We start from the raw sequence: 24,167 nt of genomic DNA on the forward strand, positions 1-24,167 counted from the left end.
TCCTGCAGGGGCTCCGTCGTCTCCTTCCGCTGTGAGGAAGCCGCTTCCCCCCCCCGCCTCTCTCTCTCTCTCTCCCCCACTCTTCTCCCCCTTCTCCTCCCCCGCCACTCGACTATTGTTGGACTGATTTCATGCTTTCGAGCCAAAGATAATGTTACAAGACGGAAAACAACTGACTGCCCTCCAATTCAGATGCAGATATATATGAGAATAAAATGCACCATGGGGCCCCTAGAATAAGAATAAACATAACAATGTGTGTGTTTTTTTTGCTGCTTTCGAAACTTCAATAAACATTTATCTTTATGTATAAGTGTTGGGATATTTTTTCTTTGCATTTTTAAAGGATAATGACCAACATTTATCATTATTCATATAGATATGATGACATGATAACAACATATTCCTGCCTCAGACATAAAGTCCTATCATCATGATTTTTATTTTTATATTCCAAAGGGCATTCAGATGCAGATGTATGAGAATAAAATGCAACATTGGCCACTAAAATAAAAACAAATATAACAATTGTGTGTGTTTTTTTTGCTGCTCTTGAAACTTCAATAAACATTTATCTTTATCTATAAGTTTTGGGATATTTTCTCTTTGCATTTTTAAAGGATAATGACCAACATTTATCGAAAACATTTTAATTATCCATATTGATATGATGACATGATTAAAACATATACTTGTTCTTATTTTATTTTGATTTATTTTTTATGAAAAATTGCTGTGTTTGCTGTGGCTATTGGAAAAAAAACAATTCAGTTCTACCTTACCTTACCTTACCTTACCTTATTCCTGCCTCAGACATGAAGTCTATCATCATTATTATTATGGTTGTTTTTCAAAGGGCATAGGATGTTTACAACTCTTGGTATAGAGAATGTTTTGTGTCTTCAGTTTCATAACATAAACATATACATACATATACATCTAGCCGTGCTTGACTGGCTAAATCAGCAAATATATAATTATTCTTAAAATTCCCTTCACTATAAATTACAGTTAGTTTAATAGGTAAAGGAAATGCATCATGTTGAATATTTGAACTCTGCAATATTTTATTTGAAGAAAATTAACTGTTTTATCCCACAATTTGCTATTGTTTGAAACTGCACTTTTATTTGAATGTCATTTATTTTTGGATTCCTATAACCAATATGTTGTTTTTCATTCTTTTGTTTTTTTGTTGCAGCATATATTGTTATATTTAATATCTTTAATTGCATGTGATAGTTGAGCTTGAGGCAACCTTCAGCCTTTCTTTGTTTGCTTGGCTTTAGTCCGGGCTCTTAGTCCAAAAATCATACAGAGGTTGATTGTGTACCAGAATAGTTGTGTGTCTTCTTGTGGTCAGGGTGTCCCCAGCCTTTTTCTTCTGAATATTTTTTCCACTTTTTTTTTATATAACTTCGGTCAAACTCCCTGTTGTATATATAAATATATATTCATTCACACAGTGTTTTTTCCACTTGTGTTTGCAGCGGTTGATATCCCAGTTTCGTTCTCTAATAAAGTAAAAACTAAAACTTTTTTTTTTTTAAATAAACAGAAATAAAGCAGACCAATTTATTTTCCGTTTAAACACATTTCCGTATTTATTTTCTAATTAAATACTTATTATTAAAAACTGCTAATGCAGTGATTACTTCAATCAGGGGTCAGGATTTTTTATGTATATATATATATTCAAATATAAATATATATATGTAAATAAAAACAATATATCCACTTTTATGTCTGTTCATTTTTCCTTATATATTTCCAAATTTGGGCATTTTTATTCTTCCATATGGGTGAACCGACTATGAGAGTAAAAAATAGTTTGTCACTTTTAGATCACGAACACACCTTGGTTGTATGACTTCAATGTAGATGTTGATGTGCTTGTGTAAGTTCTTCTTGCGAATACACTTATGTCACGTGACTTAAAAAAAAACGAAAAAAAAAAACAATCAGTCAAAAATTACACTTTTATTCCTTACAAGAACTAAACATCAATTTCCCAAATTATGCCAAAGCATCACTTCACAAAACAAGACCAAACAATGACTATCAATATATTTGTGTCTAAAATCAGAACAGGTGGTTGAAAGAGTGCAGTTTTCCTCGGACTGCTGTCGCCACCTGCTGGTGAACAGACGCTGCAGCAGCAAACAAGTTACAAAATAGTGCTCAGCTGGTGACCGTTCACCCGTGGAAAAACAATCTAAAAAGAAGCAGATCATTAATATCAAAATACACAGTATACAGTAGTGCATCGATTTGCATCCAAAGTTTTACATTTCTGTCCACAAGTGAGCCGAGAGTACAAAACAACACAGTGCCGTTGTGTTCCACATCCAGAGTGTGATTGAAGAAGCGTTGCAGGCCCATGTGTCTGCAGCGGGTGAAAAGACATGCAGGTGTATTCACAGAGAGTTCAGCCCGACAGCTACCACCGTGTCTCTGCTAGTCAGCTCAAAAGCTTCCTGAGATTCAGGGAATAAAAATATTGCTCTTTCTTGGTTTGTGTTCCATCGCCACATAAAGTCTGCACTAAAGAGGTCAATGACCTCAAACAAATCCAAACCAGCAAGTCTCCTTTGAACCTGCTGAAACCAAACAATCAATTAAAAAAAAAAAGAATAAATTAATATTATTATCACAAAGAAAGCCAAGCAAGAATTAAATATGATCACAATAAATCTTATATATTAGAAACAGAATATAAGCATAAAAAAACCCAACATCGTAAATAACTTAATTTCTCATGAACGCTGGCTCAGCCTTCGCAATTGGTCACATTCTTATCGCGTTTAGCGCTAAAACATTACAGACACTCATTCAGAACAATCTAAAGTCAGGTGATCACCGATCTGTTTCGCTAACATTCTGAATTCGTAGTGTTCCACCTCTACTTTACCATCATAAACGTGTGTCTTGTTTCATTTTAACTTAGTCTTTGTGTATGATTGCACAGCAAAAAAACTCCCAACCATCTATTTCCTCACTGGGATTTCACAAAAACAAATGTTGTTGCTGCTTGTTTTAAGTGAACGATTCTCAATGTTGCCTTTAAAACTTGTACAGAAAGACAGAAATATTTTCTTAAAGCAGCACTACGGAAGATTTCACATTTCTTGTTTGTGGCTCCCCCCACTGTTAGAACAGTATAATTACACAAATGTGAACTAAAGAGATAACTGTAGTGTTAACAATCTTTTCACCACAGACAACCTGTCCCTTATATAAATCCAATTTTGCTCCCAAAATTATTTCAGTACTTTGGCCAAAATGAAAGTAAATGAAACTGCCGTCTCTGACACAATGCCCTATAGCAGTATATGGTGGTAATTATGAAAGGAGACATAACTAAATCTTCCATATTACTGCCCATCAGGAATGATGTTCTTTTTATGTGAATAATAAGTATTTTCCATTATTCTTCTTTAAATAATTTATTACAGTGTGTGTGAAAAGAGGTGTCAGTGTGTTATTGAAAGCTAATAATTCATGAGCTACTCTCATTGTCTCGGAGGAACCCCTTGTTTAAAGGATCTCACAGTTGTTTTGAAGCTCCCGACTTCATTCTCACTTATTAGAAAGAAACCTTTTCGTCTTCGTGGGTCAGGATTTAAGCAAACACAAGAGATGATCTGTTTTTTTGGGGAAAATGTAACCAAAGTTTACTTATTTAAAAGGTCTTGTCTGCCAAATAAAAATGACCTTCCTATTTAGACCTTATTGTTGTTGCAACATTATAAATAATTAAACTGTAAATGCTGTGTTGAACAAATAAAAGAGTTAAAATCAAGCTTGCACAGTTAAATTGCAAATAGACATTATAGTTGTAATGAGTTAATCGTTGATGATGTGACGTCTCATTTTATGAGAGTCACAGTTAAACACAAACATTTTAACGCTGGCAAACAGGTTCATTCAAATTGAACTGAAACTATATTTTTGGTTTAGTTTTGCAATTTGATCAAAGAAAATATGACACTTAACATGTCGTAAAAAGCATTCGATGAAATCAGAGAAAGTCTTAAATCAAGCTTGTTGAAATCAAACACGAAAAGGGTCAAATGTTAGACATGGTTCATGTGCCTCCTTTAACAGGAAGTCCAAACAGAACGTGACATCAGTCTCTGTTTTGATCCGTCAATGCTAATGCTAGCATACAGCATCTCTGTGGGTTTGTGTTACAGTACATGAATCTCCAACAGCGTCTCCACCTCATAACACCAGAGACCCTCGAATGTTTCTCTTCAAGATTCATCTGCGTCTGCTCTCGAACGTTTCAAGATTAATTGTGGACATTTTAGATCTTTATTTGCTAGAAAACAGCATCTAGAGCTGACACTATATTGATTGTGATGCACTTTAAGTTACTATTCAATTCATTTTTTAACACAAATATTTGTATTTAAATCCCTTAAATGAGATCCTCGGTCTCTGGTCTCAATCATCTCTTTGTATTGATGTGAAGGCTGTTACACAGCAGGTTAAAAACTCAAACGACAGTCAAACCGGAGGTTCTGACAATCAAAGAAACAGAGAAACAATCATCGGCTCCGCCTTTCGCCAACATTCAACAACGGCGCAAATTTGTGCTGTCGAGAATTTAAGAGTCCATCCTTGTCCAGAGTCGCATCACACCTCGTAGTGCAGATCGTTGAGCTCCAGTCTCGTGTAGTGCCGTCGGTCGAACGACTCCATCGCTTTTCGGCCCCCCACGGCCAGCGCCATGGTCAGCACGGCGAGGCCCAGGACCATGAACGCCACCACGCCGCTTTTGAGCGCGCCGCTCGCCGCTATTGCTTTACCGTGAGAGAGGGACGGGTTCTGAAGGGAGTCGTCGGATTGGACGGCATCTTTGGGAACGATGACGAGACTCGTCTTCACTGTCGGTGAAGTGGTTGTCGAAGGAGTAGTGGGGGATGCGGGTGTGGTTGTGGGGGTTGTAGTAGTAGTAGTTGTTGTTTTAGGGGTTGTAGTTGTAGGAAGAGTTGTAGTAGAAGTTGTGGTGGTAGGGGTGGTAGTAGTTGTAGTAGGTTTAGTAGTAGTAGTTGTTGTGGTTGTGGGAGCTAATGTCGTTGGAAAGGCGGTGGTAGTTCTTTTTGTTGTCGCTTTGCTGACAGTTGTAGCAACAGGAAGTGATGTCACAGGACCCTGAGGCTGGCTGATATCAACGGTGTGAACTTTTCCTTTCCTGCCTTTGTTGAGCTTCTTGTTCATTTTATTTGGCTTCCTAGTGGTGGTGGTGGTGGTGGTGGATCTCGCCGTCGTCGTCGTCGTCCTGGTTGTCGTCTCAGGTGCTGAGGTCACTGGAGGCATGGTGGCGAGGATGATGACGGGAGGTGGAAGCGGTGGTGGTGGGGGGGATGAGACGGGCACGGGGTCGGTGGTCTCCACTAGCGTGAGGAGTGCCGTGGGGGCCGCTGTCGCTGCTTTTTGTGTCGTTGTCGCCGCTGCCGTCGTCGTCGTCGTCGTTGTTGTTGTGGTTGTTGTGGTTGGAGCCATCGTGGTGGGTGGCACCGTTTTTACTTTTGGCTTTGTTGTGGTTGTTGTCGTGGTGGTGGTGGTGGTGGGTTGTGGGGTTGTGGGAGGAGGCGGCGCAGGTGTTGTGGTGGTGGTGGTGGTTGCTGTAATTGTTGTGGTGAAAGGTCTCAGTGTGGTCGGATGGAGTAACCCTGCAGGAGGAAAGATGAAATACATCTTTAACAACAATTTATAGACAATTTTAAGAACTTCCAAAAACACATTCTTAAATGAAGTTTTAGTAATTATCTGCTTGTATAATATATATAATGGAGTATGATTGTTGTGAATACATTTAATACAGTGTGTATGAGTCGGTGAAGGTGCAAGACTTTCTCTCTACCTTTGTATATGTCGTAGGTGTTGATGCCGCTCTGGGCCTTCATCAGAGGACAGTCCTGATCATTGTGGCAGTGGAACAGAAAGCAGTTGTCGTCGCCGGCCGCCTTGTTGCCGTTGAACACGGCCATGTTGCATTTGGACCCTGTCGATACACAAGACGGTCAGTTACTGCGATAATAAGTTCTTTTTTTCTTATCTTATCAGACATGTTGTGCAACAGTGTCTTACATTTATGACTTCCATGTCATCGTTTATGAGCAAACATGTTATAAAACAAATCTCCTCTCATTTTAAATACATCACAAAGACCTGTAAGGAATTAAATAGATAACATGGTGTTTTCTTCTTATCTGCTTCTCTTGAATCACCTTTCCTCAGGTTTAAATGAGTCCTCACTGTCACGTATTTGTAAAACGGTGTTAAAACTCTATATCATCTTATATAAACAGTACTCTGCAAAAGTTTTAGGCAGGTGTGAAAAATTTAAATTTACAAAATGCAGAGTGAGTGAACAAAATAGAAATCGAAATCAAAGTTTGTTGTTACTACCTTTTGCCTTCAAACCAGCATCAATTCTTCTCGGTAAATTTGCACAAAGTCAGGGGTTTTGTAGGATTCTAGTGTATGATCAACCAATGATACCAAACAGATGCTAATGTTCATCAAGTTAAAGTCGGTTGAAACACAGTCATGAAGTGAAAACACAGCTGTGAGAGGAACAAACTCTGCTACCAAGCTGAGGTTGTGGAAGTCAGTTTCATGTCAAAGGTCATACATCATGACTGAGCACAGCAACAAGACACAAGGTAGTTCTACTGCATCAGCAATGTTTCTCCCAGACGAAGATTTCAAAGCAGACTGGATTTAAAGATGTTCAAGCTCTTGTGAAGAAGCTCAAAGAAACGTTGAGGATCGTAGACGCAGTGGTCGGTCAAGGAAACAAACAAGTGCAGCAGATGAAAGACACATCAAGCTTGTTTCCCTTCGAAATCGGAAGATTTCCAGCCGTGCACGACCTCAGAACTGGCAGAAACCAGTGGGACTCAGGTACACCATCTACTGTTGGCCAGAAGTGTCTTCATGGAAGAGTTGCAGCCAAAAATCCATTCCTCTGACATGGAAACAAGGTCAAGCGACTCAACTATGCACAGAAGCACAGGAACTGGTGCAGAAAAATGGCAGCAGGTGCTCTGGACTGTATGCCCCCCACAGAGCCCTGATCTCAACATCATGGAGTCTGTCTGGGATTACATGAAGAGACAGAAAAACATCTACAGAAGATCTGTGGTAAGTTCTCTGAGATGTTTTGAACAACCTACCAGCCGAGCTTCTTCAACAACTGTGCAAGTGAACCTAGAAGAATTGATGCTGTTTTGAAGGCAAAGGGTGGTCACACCAAATATTGATTTGATTGACATTTCTCTTCTGTTCATTCACTGCATTTTGTTAATTGATGAAAATAAACTTTGAACACTTCCATTTTTTCCACACCTGCATAAAACTTTTACAACATACATATATACGTATATACTGAATGTATACATTTCAAATTACAAAATATGAAATTTCCAGTTGTCGTTTTTCTTCCTAAAATTTTAAGATGTAATATTTCATCCACATTAATTTTCCTCAGACTAGACTTCTATTATCATTAATTAGAACTTCTGTAAGCACAGTTAAACACATTAAGGACAATTTTATATGCTACATTAAAGGTCAACTAATGTGAAACTCCAACTCTCTGACTCACTCACAAATGTTAAAGTCTTCCTCTCCAAGATGCAGTAAGACCATCATCATGACCATGTTTTGAACTTATTACTTTAGAAAGTTCTTCCTCGTCGGAAATCTCAGCGAACGAGAGGTTAGGAGAGCGGAGTCCATTATAATGTAATAATGGCTTCACTCCTCCTCCAGCCAGCTGTAATTTTGCCCTGCTTTGTTTATACAATGAGTCTCTCACAGGCGGAGACTTCCGGGATTGATGACACACGGTGATGAACCTTGATGCTTGACCAATCACTGCAGACGAGGTTTTGGTGAAATATTTTTAGCTTTAGAAAAAACAAGTGTTTTCAGTGGGCGGGGCTTAATCACATTTTATAATTTCATTTTGTACAAACAAACATACTGATGAGTACAATAGATGTTCAACAAGTATTTAAGACACACTTAAATCAACACATTAGTTGCCCTTAAAATGCTCCATGCAATGTTGCTTAACAGTATTCTAAGTTTATTCTTTTTTACTTAATAAGTATGTACTTTGTTGCTTGTAGCCTTCACATAATTCCATACATATTTTCAAACAACTCAAAAGATTTTAAACAGCAAAACCCAAAATAAAATAAAGGAAACTTTGATCAATATTCTTTTTCTATGAAATAAAATGCTGCCAATCATTTTCTTCAAAAGCCAATAAGTCTCACTTTAATAACGAATGTTGGTGTTGTTATTGATTTACTATATGAACATGAGACTGCAAACATCTCTGGTTTTAAATACATTTAAATCATCTAAATTACGTTGTATTATTGATTGAGTTTAATTCTAATTTCCAGCACTGAGTTGGCTGATGCCTCTTTTAGTCAGATATGTGTATTTCAAATATAACTCTCACTGATATTAAGCACTTAAAGATAGATTGAAGAGTTATGCACTTAATAATTTAAGTATGTCATTCTTCTTTTTTTATACAATTTACCTTAATCAAATGTACAATATATAATGTATTGTTTTCTGTTGTATGATTTTATGTCCTTGTCAAATCTCTCACAAATGACAACAAGTGTGGAGCATCGTCAGCATGCTCACCTGGTTTGACCTCCTCTGAGCAGCAGGCCAGGACACAGTCCCGCTCAGACTGGACCACCCGTGCATCCATGACGGTCCCAGGCTTGGTGAGCGCCAGCCTGACATTGACGATGGCTTCCCGGTGCTGCCTGGAGAAACAGGTCTCCGGTTCCAACGCTGCCAGGGCCAGTGAGCAGGCAGTGAGCAGTAGTCTGAGGATCCACGACGGAGGCGAGGACACGAGGGGGTTCATGGTTGTCGATGATTAACTGCTGGATGGAAAACACCTCAGAGTCCAAGATGGGAAAGTAGAGATTCACAATAATGAGCTGGAAGACACAAAGAAGTCTTGGTCAGCATCATGATCAATGGAAAACATAAACAGAACTTTGATCATTTAGTAGTAGTTAAATGTGTCTCCTTGTAGAACAACTATATATTGTTCAACATTTGAAGCTCCTGCAGGCTTCAAGAGATGACTGAGTGGGCTGCATTTGGCCCCTGAGCCTTACGTTTTTAGGGTTGGTGTCAGAGCCTGTGACTCCCTGTGACAAAATGCCATTTCAGAGCAAAAGTAACCTCACATGCCTCCTCCGTCCTCATGAATCAATCTCTAATTCCATGTAGATGTGTGGAAAGTGTTTTGAAGATCGACTCCCCGCCTCCTCAGTTACAGTCTCTAAAGCACGAGGACCTCGGGGCCCAGATGTGTTGCAGCCCACCAAAGAAGAAAGCGATACCAAATTAGAAACAGATCCGCAGCAACAAAAATAGACTTCTAAAAATTCTCTTGACTTCAATGTCCAAATCTTTTTATAGAAGTTCATGACTCTGCATTTTTTGTGGAAAACATGAAGATAAATTCTCAAAAACACATGTTCTTATTCTTGTTGTGATTAAGCGTCATTTTCTATACTGCTAGATGTAATATTGTGCTGAAAACAGATATTGAAAGATCATAAATGTTGCTATTATAAGGGCGACATGTAGAAAATCACTCACCAAGTGGAACCAACAAACTGTCCTCCATTAGACACTCGACTTCTCTGAAGCTCGGCAGACTTTAGTCGGTCTCCTGTATGAGCAAATAAGAAGTTCATCTTATCTCGGCTGCAACTATATGACCCGCTATCAGTCTGGGGAGGTAGCTCTTTGGCCCACTACAGAGCTCTCAATAAGAAGAGAAGATGGTGCACAAATACAATACATATGTTTAACTTTAAATACATGCCAAGGCCCAAGTTGTAGTCGTAACACTTCCTCTAAAACTTCACTCTTTGGAAAAAACATCTTTAAACTAATATTCCAATTTAACACACTGTAAGAAGGCTCAATTTTAAATTCTACAGTTTAAAAGTGTAAGGTTTAAGAGAAAGAATACTCTATGACCTGGTCAAATTGTCTAGATTTTCTGTCTAATCAATATGTTGCTATTTCACATGTCTTTGCTGTAGTATTTGTAGAAAATATGTCTTAATTTAAAAAAAAAAAAGGTTTATATTTTATCTTTATTTATTCTCTGCTGAGTTCTCAATATCTGTATGTTTTTGGACTCTGGGAGGAAACCATTATGCCACTGAAACATCTGGTAAAGTCTATTTAAAAATGTACAGCCTAAGAAACAGGTTGGCCATTTAGAGTTTTTCAATTTGTATGTTTTTTTGTTTTTTTTACTGTACATTGCTTTATATGCCCAAGCGCTTCTTGACCCTGGTCTAGAAGGGCAAGCTTTACAAATAACCTTTACTTACTTTTGTATTTTAACACACAAGAACGCTTTACCTTTTATAATAAAAAAGTTAAAACAGGGTGTATTAAAGAAGTGGTTTTGGATCGATTTAAACCCTTTAGTATGAGAACTGTAAACAAAACACATCACCCTACCGAAGGTACATTTTTAAATTACATTCAAATGTATTTTTTTTTTATTCCAATACTGGTTTTCTATGTCTAGGTTACAACAACCTGTAAATAAAAATAAATAAAAGTGTCATACAATTTTACTTTGTTTTTGCTCCGTATTTCCCAAAGAAATAGTGTCAAATGCACATGTATACATGTTGGAATGTAAAGTATGAGGGTTATTCAACAGGAGTGACACAAAAATAATGTTGAATCAAAACAACGGTATGTAAAAAAAGAAATAAAACAGACGCCACAGTTTCTACATGTGTGTAAAATAGTGTAAGTTGCGGGTGCAAGTTTACCTGGGCTATGATGACGTCACTGTCCGTATTTCTATAGGCTCAGGCGGACAACATGACATCACCGAAGCGCAGAAACACTATATGTTGACAACGAAAGCATCTCTAGTTTAAAAGCAAATAAATAAACATCCGTTATATTCCCCGTTACTGTCGGAGCGTATTTAAACCGTGGTTAGCACTTGAAGCTAAGAAGAAGTTAGCAACAGTTCTCACGTCAAAACTGCAGGTGTGTTTACGTCCTCGTCGTGCAAAGAGAATAATAATAATAAAAATCAAAGTATTTGAGATAATATCCTGGATATATTTGCTCCTTCACAGCTAATTATTAGTGATGGTGTTGCTAGCAAGACGAGCTACTACTCCGTGTACCTGCTGCTGGAGCCACAAATACCATTGATCCTCAATATACTCACAAATGTACACGGAATGTTACTACCTGCGTGTATTCATGGACGGCTGTCGCATCGCCTACTGGAAGAATCGCATCAGTTCGGCACCAGTTGGAGGAACAGAAGCCATCCCGGGCACATATGATGAAAAGATGGCTCGAGTCTTTTAAATCCCCCCCAAACAAGCGGTTGAAATGATCGTCCTCTCCTCCTCCTCATGGACGGCTGGTCCAAGGTGACAGGATGCTGGGCGTCATGGTGATGCTTCTTCTTCAACAGTCAGACCTGGTGCGGAACCAGCAGCAGCATCTTGTTCCTGCCAGTGATCCAGTGACATGATGGAGTCTGACCCATTTTAGTCTTTGTCCTCCGGAGGGGGAGGAGGCTGCTGCCGGGGCTTCTGTACCCCCCCCCCCCCAAAAAAAACATTTTTTTTATTCACGTTAAACATTTTTTAAAAACCCAATTTCATGTTAAATTGCGTAAAAAAATAAAAATAAAATAAATCAAGTGGTTGTTATGTGAGCAGTTTGCAGCAAGTTCGTGAATTATTTACAGGATGCTGCGGGAACAATGAGAAAAAAATAGCATCGTATTGATCGTGATTTTAAAATAAAAGATAGCGAGAAAAAATAAATTAAAAATGGGTTTTTGGTGACTTTATAATGTATATGAAATGTACAATAAATGCGAAACTTTAGGGTTTTTTTCCTGGAAAAACAATCTCGTGACGAGTAAAACCGAGCACTCACGGAAAATGCCGAGCAGCAAAGTGCGACAGAGAGCGTTTGAGGCAACGAAAGAAATATAGCCGTAAGATCCATCTTACATTACACATCGCTTTTTAAAAATAATTAAGAAAAATAAGCATTATTCTGAATTTTATTAAAGCAAGCTTGATGTTTATTTCAATCCACTTACTTTCCAACAACAGATATTCCAGTCAATGTTAAGTCAGGGATTGAAGATACGCTCAGTGTTCTTTGTAGAATTATTTACCGGATCAGATGACTCGAGACACATGAACCAAACCAAAGGAATACAATTTAAGCTTCTTTAGATTCCTTTAGAGTAAAATGTATCCTATTGTGATTGGTTTCATTTTTTTAAATTAAATGTATGTAAATACTTCTGTAACTAAACCAACAAGGAACTGTGAAAAAAAAACATTTGACATAAACAATCCCATACATACGGATATTTAATTCAAATGGATAAAGAACAGTTGTGTCTTTGTTCACACACATTGCAGAACAGTCTTTATGTGGGCAGATATTGAATTAACGGTGTTCTGGTCCATCAAGCTTGTGTTGGTTCCGTTGATTCTGTTGATTCTGTTGGTTCTGTTGGTTCTGTTGGTTCCTGCACGTCTTCCATCTCCACATCCTTTCTGACTCCCTTATTCTTCTTTTTTGCAGGAGCAGACGAAACCGGCTTCTTGCTCGGTGCTGCAATTGTCTGAACTGGACGAAAATCCAAAAATTGACACATGTCCACTCAAAAGGTCCTCATGAATTCTGGGTAATTCATTTTAAACTTTTCTTACCTTCCATTGTAGATTTATCTTGATTCATGTTCTTTATTTGTTTGATCAGTTTACGCTTCTTTTTCCCAGAGAGGGTGATGTTTGCTCTCGCGCTGGAACTGAAGCCAAAAAACAACACGATGAGGTTGAAGAAATCACAAAATCCTTTCCCCCAGATTATTTAATCTCCACAATGCTGTTCATTTATCCTTTTTTCTGACCGATACCTAAATTCATGGCTAAAATTATATACACGGAAAAACAAAATTACATTTTTAATTTTATTTCTGGTTTACATGTTCGTCCTACAATAATAAGTACCATGCCGTAAACGCTAAAATGGTAATAACGATACAGTCAGTAGATTATATCGCTCACCTGCCAAGGTCATAAAAAAGGCAAGTTCTCACACAATTTGACATAATATATATTCTCCTTTTGGTACTACAGTAGGTCAGTTTATTTTACCCGTACCAGCCAGTAATGCATAATAGATGTTATAAAAATGAACTTTATAATGAAATGCAAGTCATTATGTTTTAAACCGATTCTTTACACTGCTATCTTAACTGCTAACGGTAGTCGTTCTGAGGGGAAGCAATCGATCCTGTAACACATCTCTATGAAACACGACAGTAAATGGATACAATTAACTTCATTAACATGATGTTCTGAGGTTCTCTCTTTAATATATATGATGATTTTAAAAAAAAAGTGCAAAGTGAAAATGGAAGTGGTTTGGTAGAATGACAATATTTCCTTTGTCCTGGTAAATAAACTATAAAAATACAGATTTGACTTCTTGTGATGGAGTACAAAGATAAAGACAGATTCTAAAATCCCTTCTGGACAACAATGTTGTTGTAGCAGGGAACTGTCATGCATTTATAGAAAAACAAGTCTGGTTGACCTCAGGTTGTTGCGTCAAAAAGATTTGGTGCCACAGCACCCAGATAAATAGTAGACTACAGTAGCAGAATACGTCAACATATGACCGACAAAATACAATCCACATTTTTTTCTGTCATCCATCTACCTGGACTAAATCTAAACCTGAATAAAGTGACTTGAACTCTTTTCTTTGGGTTGATCAAACGGAATGTTTAAAATAGGGGTGTAAGAAAATATCGAGAAAACGGTATGTTGCGATTTTTTTATTCCTGATACTGTATCGATATTCAATAGCACTGTATAGATACTTAATTTTTTTAAGCACTTTAGAGAAATTATTAATCATTTATTGTTGTAAATGTAAATCGTTGTTCCTGCAGTATCACAATATTTCATATCGTCACATCTAGCATGACACGTATCGTATTTCTAGATTCTTGCAGAATTTGTTGAACTTTAAATGCAAGCCAAGACCAAAGTTGTGGTCGTAACACTTCCTCTAAGTAAACAACAGCATTACAAACTAATATTCCAATTTTAAAACCCCTGAACTGTGACTGATTTGTTTTAACTTACCTTCTTTTATTCAAGTGGTGTTTTGTTATCAGACCTGCATCTATGATCGCTCCAACGATCTGATGGCTCTTACGCTTTTGTTTGGCTTGAACTCGCCTTCGCTTGAAGAGCCTCCTCCCCAACTCCTGTAGGACATCAGCAGAGAGAAAAAGAAAACTGTTATAGAAATAAATGTATGCAAGTTCACTTACAACAGAGTCGTGACGAATGCTTCTGGATTGAAGTTGCTGTTCATTTAGTAGCAAATACCAGGAAGAAACATGTTCTGCACAATCTCTTAACAGACGAATGTGACTGAAACATTTATTTAGTAACTGTTTTGTTAAAGTAACTTGATAAACGACTATTCATTAAACAAAGTTAAAAACAACCTCTGCTATATTTAATGTAAGACCAGCAAAGGCGATACAGTAAAGAACTTCAGATGTTCGTTGTTTTGTTGAACGATTAATAAAAATAACAATACTTCTGGAATTATATTCTTTATTACAGGATCTATTTGACTATCACACATTTTTATTAATAATAGTTTGAAGTGTTTATTCATTTCGTTGATTTAGAAGAAAGCGACTTTCGATCACTTAGGTCGGTGGATAAATTTCGAGAGAAAAACAAGTTATTTCAAAACATATCAGTAATACATGTTACTAACGTTAACGTCCCAATATCAAGTTATAAAGTGGATTAAAATGTCTTACCGTTTTCGGTCTGTTTATCTTTCCCCCAGGAGGCGACATGCTTGCACTCACATGGGTTTTCTTCTTCGACGGTAAAATGGTAAGGTTTGTGCTCATTACTGCCACCACTCGGATTGTACTGGGAGTTACATCAGTTCAATCATTGCTCTGGAAAAGTTGAAAGCCGATGAATTATTCTTATTAGAACGTAGTACTGTTCTCCATTATGATTGTTTTTTGTTATTATTGTTCTTTTGTTGTCGTGATTAGTCTAATAGTTTGACATTTCAAAAATGAAGAGAGAGAGAGCAAAGAAAGCCATAAATCAAAATTGAAAAATGATAATAGAAGGGATGATAATACGAAAAACCTTAGATGTTACTGCTATCTTTTCCTGTCATACGCACCCTTAAACTTTAAAACATATTTCTGCTTATTTTGGCAACCTGACGGGCAGTCATCTTAATGTTAGCAGGGTGAGGTAGCCAGTCACCTGTCAGGAATCCTGGATAGAAAGAATAGATGTGGCTGTAATTACATGTTCTTAAATGATATATATCTCAGCTGATCTTTCTTTGATTTATGTATTTATTCTTACCCATCTGGCATGAGATTTTTGTTCTGAAATCGTACATTATTTATAATATTTGATATTTGTGGGAAACAATTTAGTAAGTATTAATATTATATTAATATATTTAATATTATGTCATAGTACTGTGTAAACACACCACCAATCCTTTTATGTAACCCATTCAAAATAACTGAAACTATCTGTTAGTTCTGGGAAAGGGTCATGGTGAAAAGTTGACGCATCATTGCTTTTAGAGGTGTGTTTTCACCGATCTGAACCAAGGAGATCGGATTCGTTTATTCCTAATGCAGCTCGCTTCTAGTCAGACACACAGTTTAAGGCCATAGCTGTAAATAACACAAGGTCTTCATGTTTAACAATATTTCATCTTTCAAATATTTATCCTCATTAAAAATAACAACAACAACAGATGGACGATTTTTGGACAAAAGTACTTAATTTGTTAATTGATCTTCAGAATGAAATGTTTAACAAAAAGCAGACGCAGTGAGAGTTCTGTCAAATGTTTAATCAGTTCAGTACAGATGTTTATCTCAGTGCAACAACATCCAATGGGTTTGAACTATGTACAAAAATGAACTTTGGCATAGAGAAGCAAAGTGGGTGGGGTGGAACAGAACACTTGACAACGCTAACAAAATAAACAGCAGCAAGAAAAAGGATTTGCACATTTGAATGAAGGGGAAAAGAAACAACACAGAATGCCTTTTACAACCTTTGTTTTTTTTTCTTCATTTCACTCACCCACAAAAACAAAACTAATGGTATATATTTTTTATATATCTAAAGTGCATTATGGTACAAAAATATAGTAGGTCAGCAGCACCTCGATACATTTACAAAATAAATACACCATTCAGACATAATAAATTACTGCAAAAACGGAACATATTGCAATTTAAAAAAAGCAAGGATTCACAAAGATCTGTCGCCCCACAGAGCATCAAATAGGTCATATTCATATTCTGCTATTTGTTCTGATATATTTAGAATATTTACAGACAATAAATATTTTTTTTTCCGATTCTTTCCAAACGATCACAATTACAGACATCTGCAATATGAGTATTTAGGAGTCCGATTGTCCATAGGTATCTGAAAGACAAAAAGACAAAACAAGCATGAGTCTTTGGATCAATGTTCACAAATACATAATTCCAAATGTAAAAGGATTGCTATATTTTGTATATACGATAGTGATGTGAAAATGTAAATTCATTTTAGCAATAAATTGTATCTTTTATAGATTTTACAAAAGAAAAATCTCTTAATATCCTTGAAAGGAGTAACGAAAAAATGTTGAATCACAGTCAATAGTTTCCCCAAATAACATATGACCTTAAAGAAGGATTTATTATTCTGATTCAAACTATATATTTTGGATGGTCTGATTAATCTTTATCTGTTTTTAAATCAAAATATATATTACATTTTGAATCTGAATATTTGTTAAATCCTGATTAAAAACCAGATCTCAACACACCAACAACTTTTCTACATTTAATTTTTTAGGGGGTATTTTAAACTTTTTTTTTATACAAATTCTTTTTTTTTTTGGATTTAAAACTTTTTTTTTTTTAAATATCTGTTTCCATTGGACTCACCTTCGTCATAGCCTGACAGCGTTCAATGCAGCGCCCTCCTCAGGCCGAGCAGTGACCTCCATTCTAGCCGGAGTCCACTCCCAGCTTCTTCATCCAGCCTCCATCCCACTGATCGTGCTCGCCTCTTCCTCTTCTCCCCCTCCCTCCTTTTCCCAGACCTCCCTTTCTTCTTCTTCTTGCCCGACGACTTGAGGACACTGTCCTTGTAATTCTGGGTCTTGTTGGTCTCCTGAGGGAGGTTGGTGCTCTCTTCCTCCTCCAGCTGGAAGCTGATGGGAAGGTTCTTGGTTCCTCCTGGAGGTTTGGAGTGCATGGTGCTGCCGGTGGTGCTGGGATTGAGGCTGACCCCGACGCCGGGGAGGACGCCGCCGCCGCCACTGCTGCTCCCTCCGGCACTGCTGGGAGGCCGCACGGGAAGGTCTCGGATGGCAGCCGTGTGAACCTCGTCCAGGAGCTCTTGCAACCACAGACGACGTTTCAATTCCTGAAACGTTCGGCCTTTGTCGTGCATCAGCTGGGCGTGAGTCACCGAGCGTTTTCTGTACAGAAAAAAAACAACATAAGAATAAACTCTACTTGTTGCTATACTAGCTGTTCATACTATATTTTCCAAAAGAAGATGCTTGAACCAGCTTCACTAGCTGATCTGATCTACTGGTTCTAGTCTGAGTCTCAGATGGATGGTAGAACTCCAGATCTTATCTAAAGATGACATGATGTCACAAACTGAAGTGATTTCAACCACTTTGCAAGATCTTAAAAATGGAAAATACATTTATTATACATGCTCCATGGAGGTTGTTAGAAATAACCTGTTTAGTGTAGGTTCCTCTTTACATGGCCAGGGTGAGGGAGGTTCTGATTTCATCACCAATATACACTTCCACAGTTAGGGTTATCAAGGTCAAGTAGACTAATAAGTATCACAAATATACACAGATAAAAACATTAGTGAGTACTTTAAATTAGTTATTATATTTCCATTATTGTTGTTTATATTATCATTATAATTATTTTAGCATCACTAAAGAGACACCACACGTTTAAAATAAATTAGCTTTACATAAAACAAAACATAAATGTGTCAGAAGCAGAAAATGATGAATTCTGTTTATTTTGTTTTTATACAACAATTATAATGTGATTCACTGACAACTTTCACTCGTTAAAAAAGTTGATTCTTAATCGTTTGCTGTAACAAAGTAGACTTTTTCCCCATTTCAGTAAAATCCACAAAATCAATACAAGGAAAAGAATGATGATTATTATTAGGTGAACATGACATCAGTCAACCTGTGAGCGACACATTGATATATTATTGATATTCAATTCAATGTCCGTGTTTTTTGCATTTTAAATGGATATTTGATATTTAAATTCCAATTTCTAAGACTTTTCTGTCCCTTATGTTGTTGTTTTTTTCATTTAGAATCTTTAGGGAAAATACATTATATTATAATATCATGCCCAGATATCCAAGTGGTTCCAAAGCAGGTCAACTGCGATGGTTTGTGACTCGTTTTAGAAGCACATGGATGACCTGGCTAAATGTGGGGAATCAGAACAGACATATGCCCAGATATGTTTTTACTCTTTAATTTTTAATCTCACTCGATAGTTATAGCAATGTTTTCAGGAGAATAAGTGTTTGCATTATTATTAGTTATTTGCTGAACTAAATATAAAATACATTTTTCTTAATTAAGAATAAATGTTATCACAGAAAACAACATTTGCTTGGATCACTTTAAAGTTTATTACGAATCGATATAATCACTGTAATCGCTCAATCAATACGTTTGAAATAAGTTTCGGTGTAATATGGTAAACAGCCACAAGATGGGAGTGTTTCCACAGAATTAATTGGGTGGACGGAGGTGGCTGTAGTTACTAGGACCACACGCAAGATGGCAGTGTTCGCCGCTAAAATGACGAACGACGTAATTGCGTATATTTGTTTGGATCACACGGACGTGTGATTAGAGACGAGGCTCGACAGGCGGAGGAGAGTGTTATCTTCCCGCAGGTTCAGGAGGATTCGGACTTTGCTTTGCCTCAGAGTCACATTACGCAGTCGTAACGCCTGCGCAAACACGGGCTGGACTCCAGGCCTGGGAACCGTGGAGCTCCAGCGCTGCACAAACACTTCAGGTGTGTGAGCACATAAACAGCCGAGCTTCAATCGGAGATAGCGGGGCCACATCAGAGATCCCAGTTTCCCAGGGTGATGTTCTGGCAGCCGCTCACCACCCAGCGCAAAAAACCCAGCCCCGAACGAGAAACTCTTGAGGGGGAAAACTTTCATATTCCAGCTCTTTCTGCTGACTGAAATAATAATAGTAATATTATCCGCAACAACGAACACAGAAGCTCCGCGAGACGCTCGTGTTTATATGCATACAGATATTTCCTGTCGAACAGTGGGAGTCTTTGAAAAGTGATCTGGTTCTGTTTTACCTTTAATAACGTCACTTCAAACGACTTCCAGAGAAAGTGGGCTCGGAACATCCTGAGGGTGGCAGGACTCCAACCTGCCTCACCTTAATTGTTTCTCGCTGTGGGACACGAATGAAAGGGCGAGTGTTTGGAAGTGGCCAGTCGTCGAGGACAGGACTGACGTTTGATCTCAACGTTTCCTGCTCCCCTGCTTCCACGGGAGGTCCCGAAACCCGAGGAACCAGGAAATTAGAGTGAACCCCGGCGGGCGAGGGGGGGGAGACCACCTGATGCACCCGGATTGATATTTCAATTACCCGCTTGAATTATGTGGTTTCCACCTTCACAAATGACCTCTGCGCTTATTTTCAACTTTACAGCACGATCTTACAGCGGGAGGGACTGCAGTTATGGGGACTTTTCCAGTGGATTCGATTCATTGACTTAAAGTTTGTAACTCATTTATATACATATCAGTTGTGCAACAACAAACTAATATTAATCGAATACACATGTTTTTTTTTAAATTACGAGTATGTTGCTCATACACTTATTAAACTGCTTTTGTAAATGTATATTCTACATTCATATTGACATGTAGCACATGTTCCCCTAATCTCTAAAATCCTTGTGGAACCACAAAATGAAGATTTCCAATTAAAAACCTAATTTTAACATAACACTATATATAAACAGGGATAAATATTCAAACCCCATTATTAAACATTTGTACTTCCTTGAATTTTGTTGTTGAAATGTTACATTAAACACATATAATATATATATAACATAAATAAAATTATATTTACTATAAAGTCTTCATCACTAGACTTTTTTCACCACATGGTTTTCATACACAAGTTTGTGTGTAAACTAGATTTTAAGTTACTTTATTGTCCTGATTGATGACTTTTTAATAGTTTCAGCTTAAAACCTGACTTAAAATCGTTCAACTTTGAATTGTAATGTAAAAAAATGTCATGACAATTGGTATAATATTACAAGAATAATGATCTCGTTTGATGCTTTTGATTGTAAAAAATTATCAAGGTCTAATTATTGGACACTAAATTCAGCGTTAAGCACTTCAACTCTTATTAAAAGATACATTCTGAGTTTGTGGCCTAGATTTGGCCCTCGGGTCCTGGTTTGATTTAGGATTAATTCTCACCCGCTCCTGTCGTCTAAGATGTTTATTATCAAACCTTACTTTGGGTCGTCTGAGGGACACTCTAGAACTTTTTTTTTATTTTATCACCAGCACAGACTCACACCACAGTCTTCTCTCTCCATTAAACATTCAGTTGTCGTTAAATCTCTGTAGCAGATGAAGGGAGGTCAAAGGTCACCACCTTCTCCTGCTTTTTACTTCATATGTTTTCCTTTCCACTCTAGAGATGTTTCTGACATACGATTAGGAGCAGATCACAGAGCAGTGTGACGGGCGCTCCCACACACACACATACACACACACACACACACACACACTAGAGGCTATTAACCCGGACAACACACTCCGTCAACCCGAGCGGCCGTCACACCAGCTCTACATCTGAGATCCCGCAGGAATCCAGGAGCAGCTCGTCTCCGCACATCAGATACGATCTCTCCACAGGAAGAGCGCGCTGAAGGTTCGGGCTTAACGACTTGAAAGGGCATTTATTCATGTTGGCAGGTGGCGGCTCAGCAGGATCAGCAAGTTTGGTTTGGGTCACGGCCGAGTAGAATATCAGCAATATTCAGTTTGTGTTTGGTGGGCCGAGGTGTTCCAGAGTCGACCGTTTCTGGTTCTGACACCCCTGACGCAGAGACTTGGTTCATACCGTCGCCCCTGACTCGACACAACTACTGACTTTTGGAACCCTAAAAACTTTTTAACAACTATTTAAAGTGTCCCTTTAGACCAGACAAGTGAGGCTCGGGGGCCACATGTGGCCTTTAGAGCATTTTTATTGAGACCTTATTAGCTTAGAGTGAAAGCTAGCTAACCATTATTACATTTTATGAATTAATCTTTATTTTGTATTGGTTATTTGTTTCTTAAAATGATTTATAAATGAAACAAATTCAATAAAATGTCATTATATTATATATTTTTCAATGTTTTGTGTCTTAAATGTCTCAATTACTCAACTATATATGAGAGTGCTACTTATTAAATCATAAACTTATAATGTAATTTGTTTATTTGTTATAAAGTAGGATTTGTAAAATTTTGAGTATTGATGAATTAAACAAAAAATGATCTTTTTAGATTCATAATTCCATTCGAGTGAACACATGGTTTAAAAAAGTGAGCAGTAAAGAATGAAAAGTAATGTTAAAAAGTACCAGAAACAAAGATTATTGAGGATAAAATGTTGTATCCGTGAATATTCTTTAGTTTTTGCTTTAAAAAAATCAGTTGAAGTCATGAGTGAAAGGATGTGAAATGAAATAAATACCCAAACATGACACAAAAAGAGTCTGACAAACATAAATGGATCTACAAAGAGGAGTCAGAAGTCGAAGATGACGAGACAGAACTCAAAACTTACATTCTGTTGCTGAGGGCATCGATGGGTCGTCCGTGGTGAGGCACCGGAGAGCAGAGCAAGAAGACCGCGAGGCACCACTGCTGCAGGACCCTCCTGGAGCAGAACATCTTGACGCCTCCTGAAAGAACCAAAGACAGCGTGAGCAAGTCTGGCGGCAGAGACACTCATTCAGGCGGGCCGGGGGGACGAGCAGAGACAAAAGTCCTGGATGATTCACTCAAATCAAAAGACATGTGGAGGAAACTTACTCTCCCACTGAAGTCCAGAGAAGTCAATTGAGTCTCAAACTTTCCGCAAAAACTAGGTGCGCGAAGAACAAACAAATCCAGATGTGCTCTGCTAAAGATCCTCAGAGGTAAAAGTCCACAGATGGAAGGTCCAAGTAGAGCAGGTCCAGGTGTTGATGTGAAGACTGAGAGTCTGCTGCTCATGAGTGCAGGTCCGAGGAGGAGAAGGGGAGGAGGCGGGGGAGGAACTTGAGGGGGGGACGGCCCTCTGAGCTGAGCTATAGGACCGGCAGGAAGGTGGCGCTCAAGCAGCGAGGAGAGCCAAAGTATACTTCACTCAAAGAGCGACTGAGTAAACAAATGAATATAACATTTATCTGGTGCTTATTAACTCAATCGAGACTCATTTCTTTGGATTTTCATCCATACGTGCGTGACATGATCCACGTAAACTTCCACATTAAACCTCTAGTCGACAGCTCCAGATTCTTGCTCACGAAATACATCAAGGAAGTTCCAGATATTTTCTTTAAAAAACTCCAATAACAAACAATATTGGGGGAATGTATTGACTCAATGAGGCTCTGAACTCTCTAGAGTTCCTTTCCAGAATGTAGTTGATATCTTACTTCTCAAATCCACAATCGGTTTAATAAACACACCACTTTTTTTCCCCTCAAACGATAAATGAAGTAGTCAATGGGAATCAAACGTTGGGTTGAAAGCGTACAATGTGAACACTAGACCACCAATGACATACATACGTAAGAAATTGATTCATTATCAGCTACAACAGTATCCATTCATTTCAAATGACAAATATTTTTTCCTGTATTTACGACACATATTTTGACACACATTCATTATTTAAGCAGAATCTATTTCCTCTATGGTACCTTAGTCAGACACAATCACACATGGAGATTTTTAAATGCTGTTGTGCACCTCCATGGACTCCACCTCAAAACACACATTCACAAGTATTTGTCTCAGTTTTTTAGACAAAAGGACTAAAAAACTGTCAAAAGATACAATGCTGGGATCTTCGGGAGTCACAATATCGACTTACAATGTAGGAAATATATCATATATATAATAAATGTCTTTCGAATATGACATTTTTATTCGATATACGCTAGCAAACCCCTAGACCAAAGTGCTTAGACATGCCGGATACTAGATTAGAAAAGACCTGGACCTGGTTGGACCCTGAGGTTGTGTTACAAGTTTACAAAGGATGACAATTGCCCAAAGTTATGATGACAGCTGTCACTCTACATCACTATTACAAATGGAAAATACAGGAACATGAGAAGTTGTTTTCCTAAAAGTTATCTTGTCAATGAAGTTGGTGTCAAACATTAGAATTCTGTAGATATATTAGTATATTTCCTTTAAAACATGAGGTTCTGTTGGGTCAGATGAAGGCAAGAGTCAGAGAAGTGATGCAATAAGTGCTATTAGGTCATGCATGTTTTAGCTCCACATGTATCTTCTGCAGACCAGCATGATGAAGTGTGATGGTCCAGCTAAGCCTTCTATCGCCTTCTGCAGGTCAATCCTGCGACGTTGGGGGATCGTCTTTGCTGTCCGAACACATTTGTGACCAACATCTATTTTAATCTGCCCAGTTCATCCTTCAACATGCTCTGATCACTGAACCTGGCAACAGATCTCATCCTAATCTAATTAGTGTTTTTCAAAGAAATCAGGGAAAAACTCTTATGTAAGGGATGGCAGCTTCATCCATGATGCAACATTCACCACTTATTCACGCGTCGGCTCAACACCAGAACAAGGACGTTTAGTTGGACTGGATTTGTTGTCTTATTGGTTAAT

At 37.9% G+C, this 24,167-nt stretch overlaps 3 protein-coding genes across 3 annotated transcripts; all 3 read right to left on the minus strand.

The window, feature by feature from the left end:
- Positions 1-1,965: 1,965 nt before the first annotated feature.
- mansc1 (MANSC domain containing 1) lies at positions 1,966-11,604 on the minus strand. Its single transcript, XM_087786936.1, has 5 exons — positions 11,308-11,604; positions 9,667-9,739; positions 8,686-8,993; positions 5,873-6,013; positions 1,966-5,681 (listed from the first exon to the last, which is right to left on the minus strand). Exons 3-5 carry the CDS (start codon positions 8,915-8,917, stop codon positions 4,642-4,644), a joined length of 1,413 nt encoding a protein of 470 aa, XP_087643062.1. The 5' UTR covers positions 8,918-8,993; positions 9,667-9,739; positions 11,308-11,604; the 3' UTR covers positions 1,966-4,641.
- Positions 11,605-12,128: 524 nt separating this feature from the next.
- On the minus strand, positions 12,129-15,009 carry c4h11orf98 (chromosome 4 C11orf98 homolog). Its single transcript, XM_087785810.1, has 4 exons — positions 14,951-15,009; positions 14,253-14,377; positions 12,807-12,904; positions 12,129-12,723 (listed from the first exon to the last, which is right to left on the minus strand). Exons 1-4 carry the CDS (start codon positions 14,987-14,989, stop codon positions 12,560-12,562), a joined length of 426 nt encoding a protein of 141 aa, XP_087641936.1. The 5' UTR covers positions 14,990-15,009; the 3' UTR covers positions 12,129-12,559.
- A 1,002-nt stretch (positions 15,010-16,011) lies between these two features.
- Positions 16,012-22,490, minus strand: pthlha (parathyroid hormone-like hormone a). The gene is made up of 4 exons (XM_087785811.1): positions 22,350-22,490; positions 22,102-22,219; positions 17,129-17,667; positions 16,012-16,619 (listed from the first exon to the last, which is right to left on the minus strand). The coding sequence occupies exons 2-3, from the start codon at positions 22,206-22,208 to the stop codon at positions 17,151-17,153; spliced, it is 624 nt and encodes a 207-aa protein (XP_087641937.1). The 5' UTR covers positions 22,209-22,219; positions 22,350-22,490; the 3' UTR covers positions 16,012-16,619; positions 17,129-17,150.
- Positions 22,491-24,167: the final 1,677 nt, after the last annotated feature.

The sequence above is a fragment of the Callionymus lyra genome, chromosome 3 (genome assembly GCF_982586985.1).
Source record: "Callionymus lyra chromosome 3, fCalLyr1.hap1.1, whole genome shotgun sequence".
Taxonomy (NCBI): domain Eukaryota; kingdom Metazoa; phylum Chordata; class Actinopteri; order Syngnathiformes; family Callionymidae; genus Callionymus; species Callionymus lyra.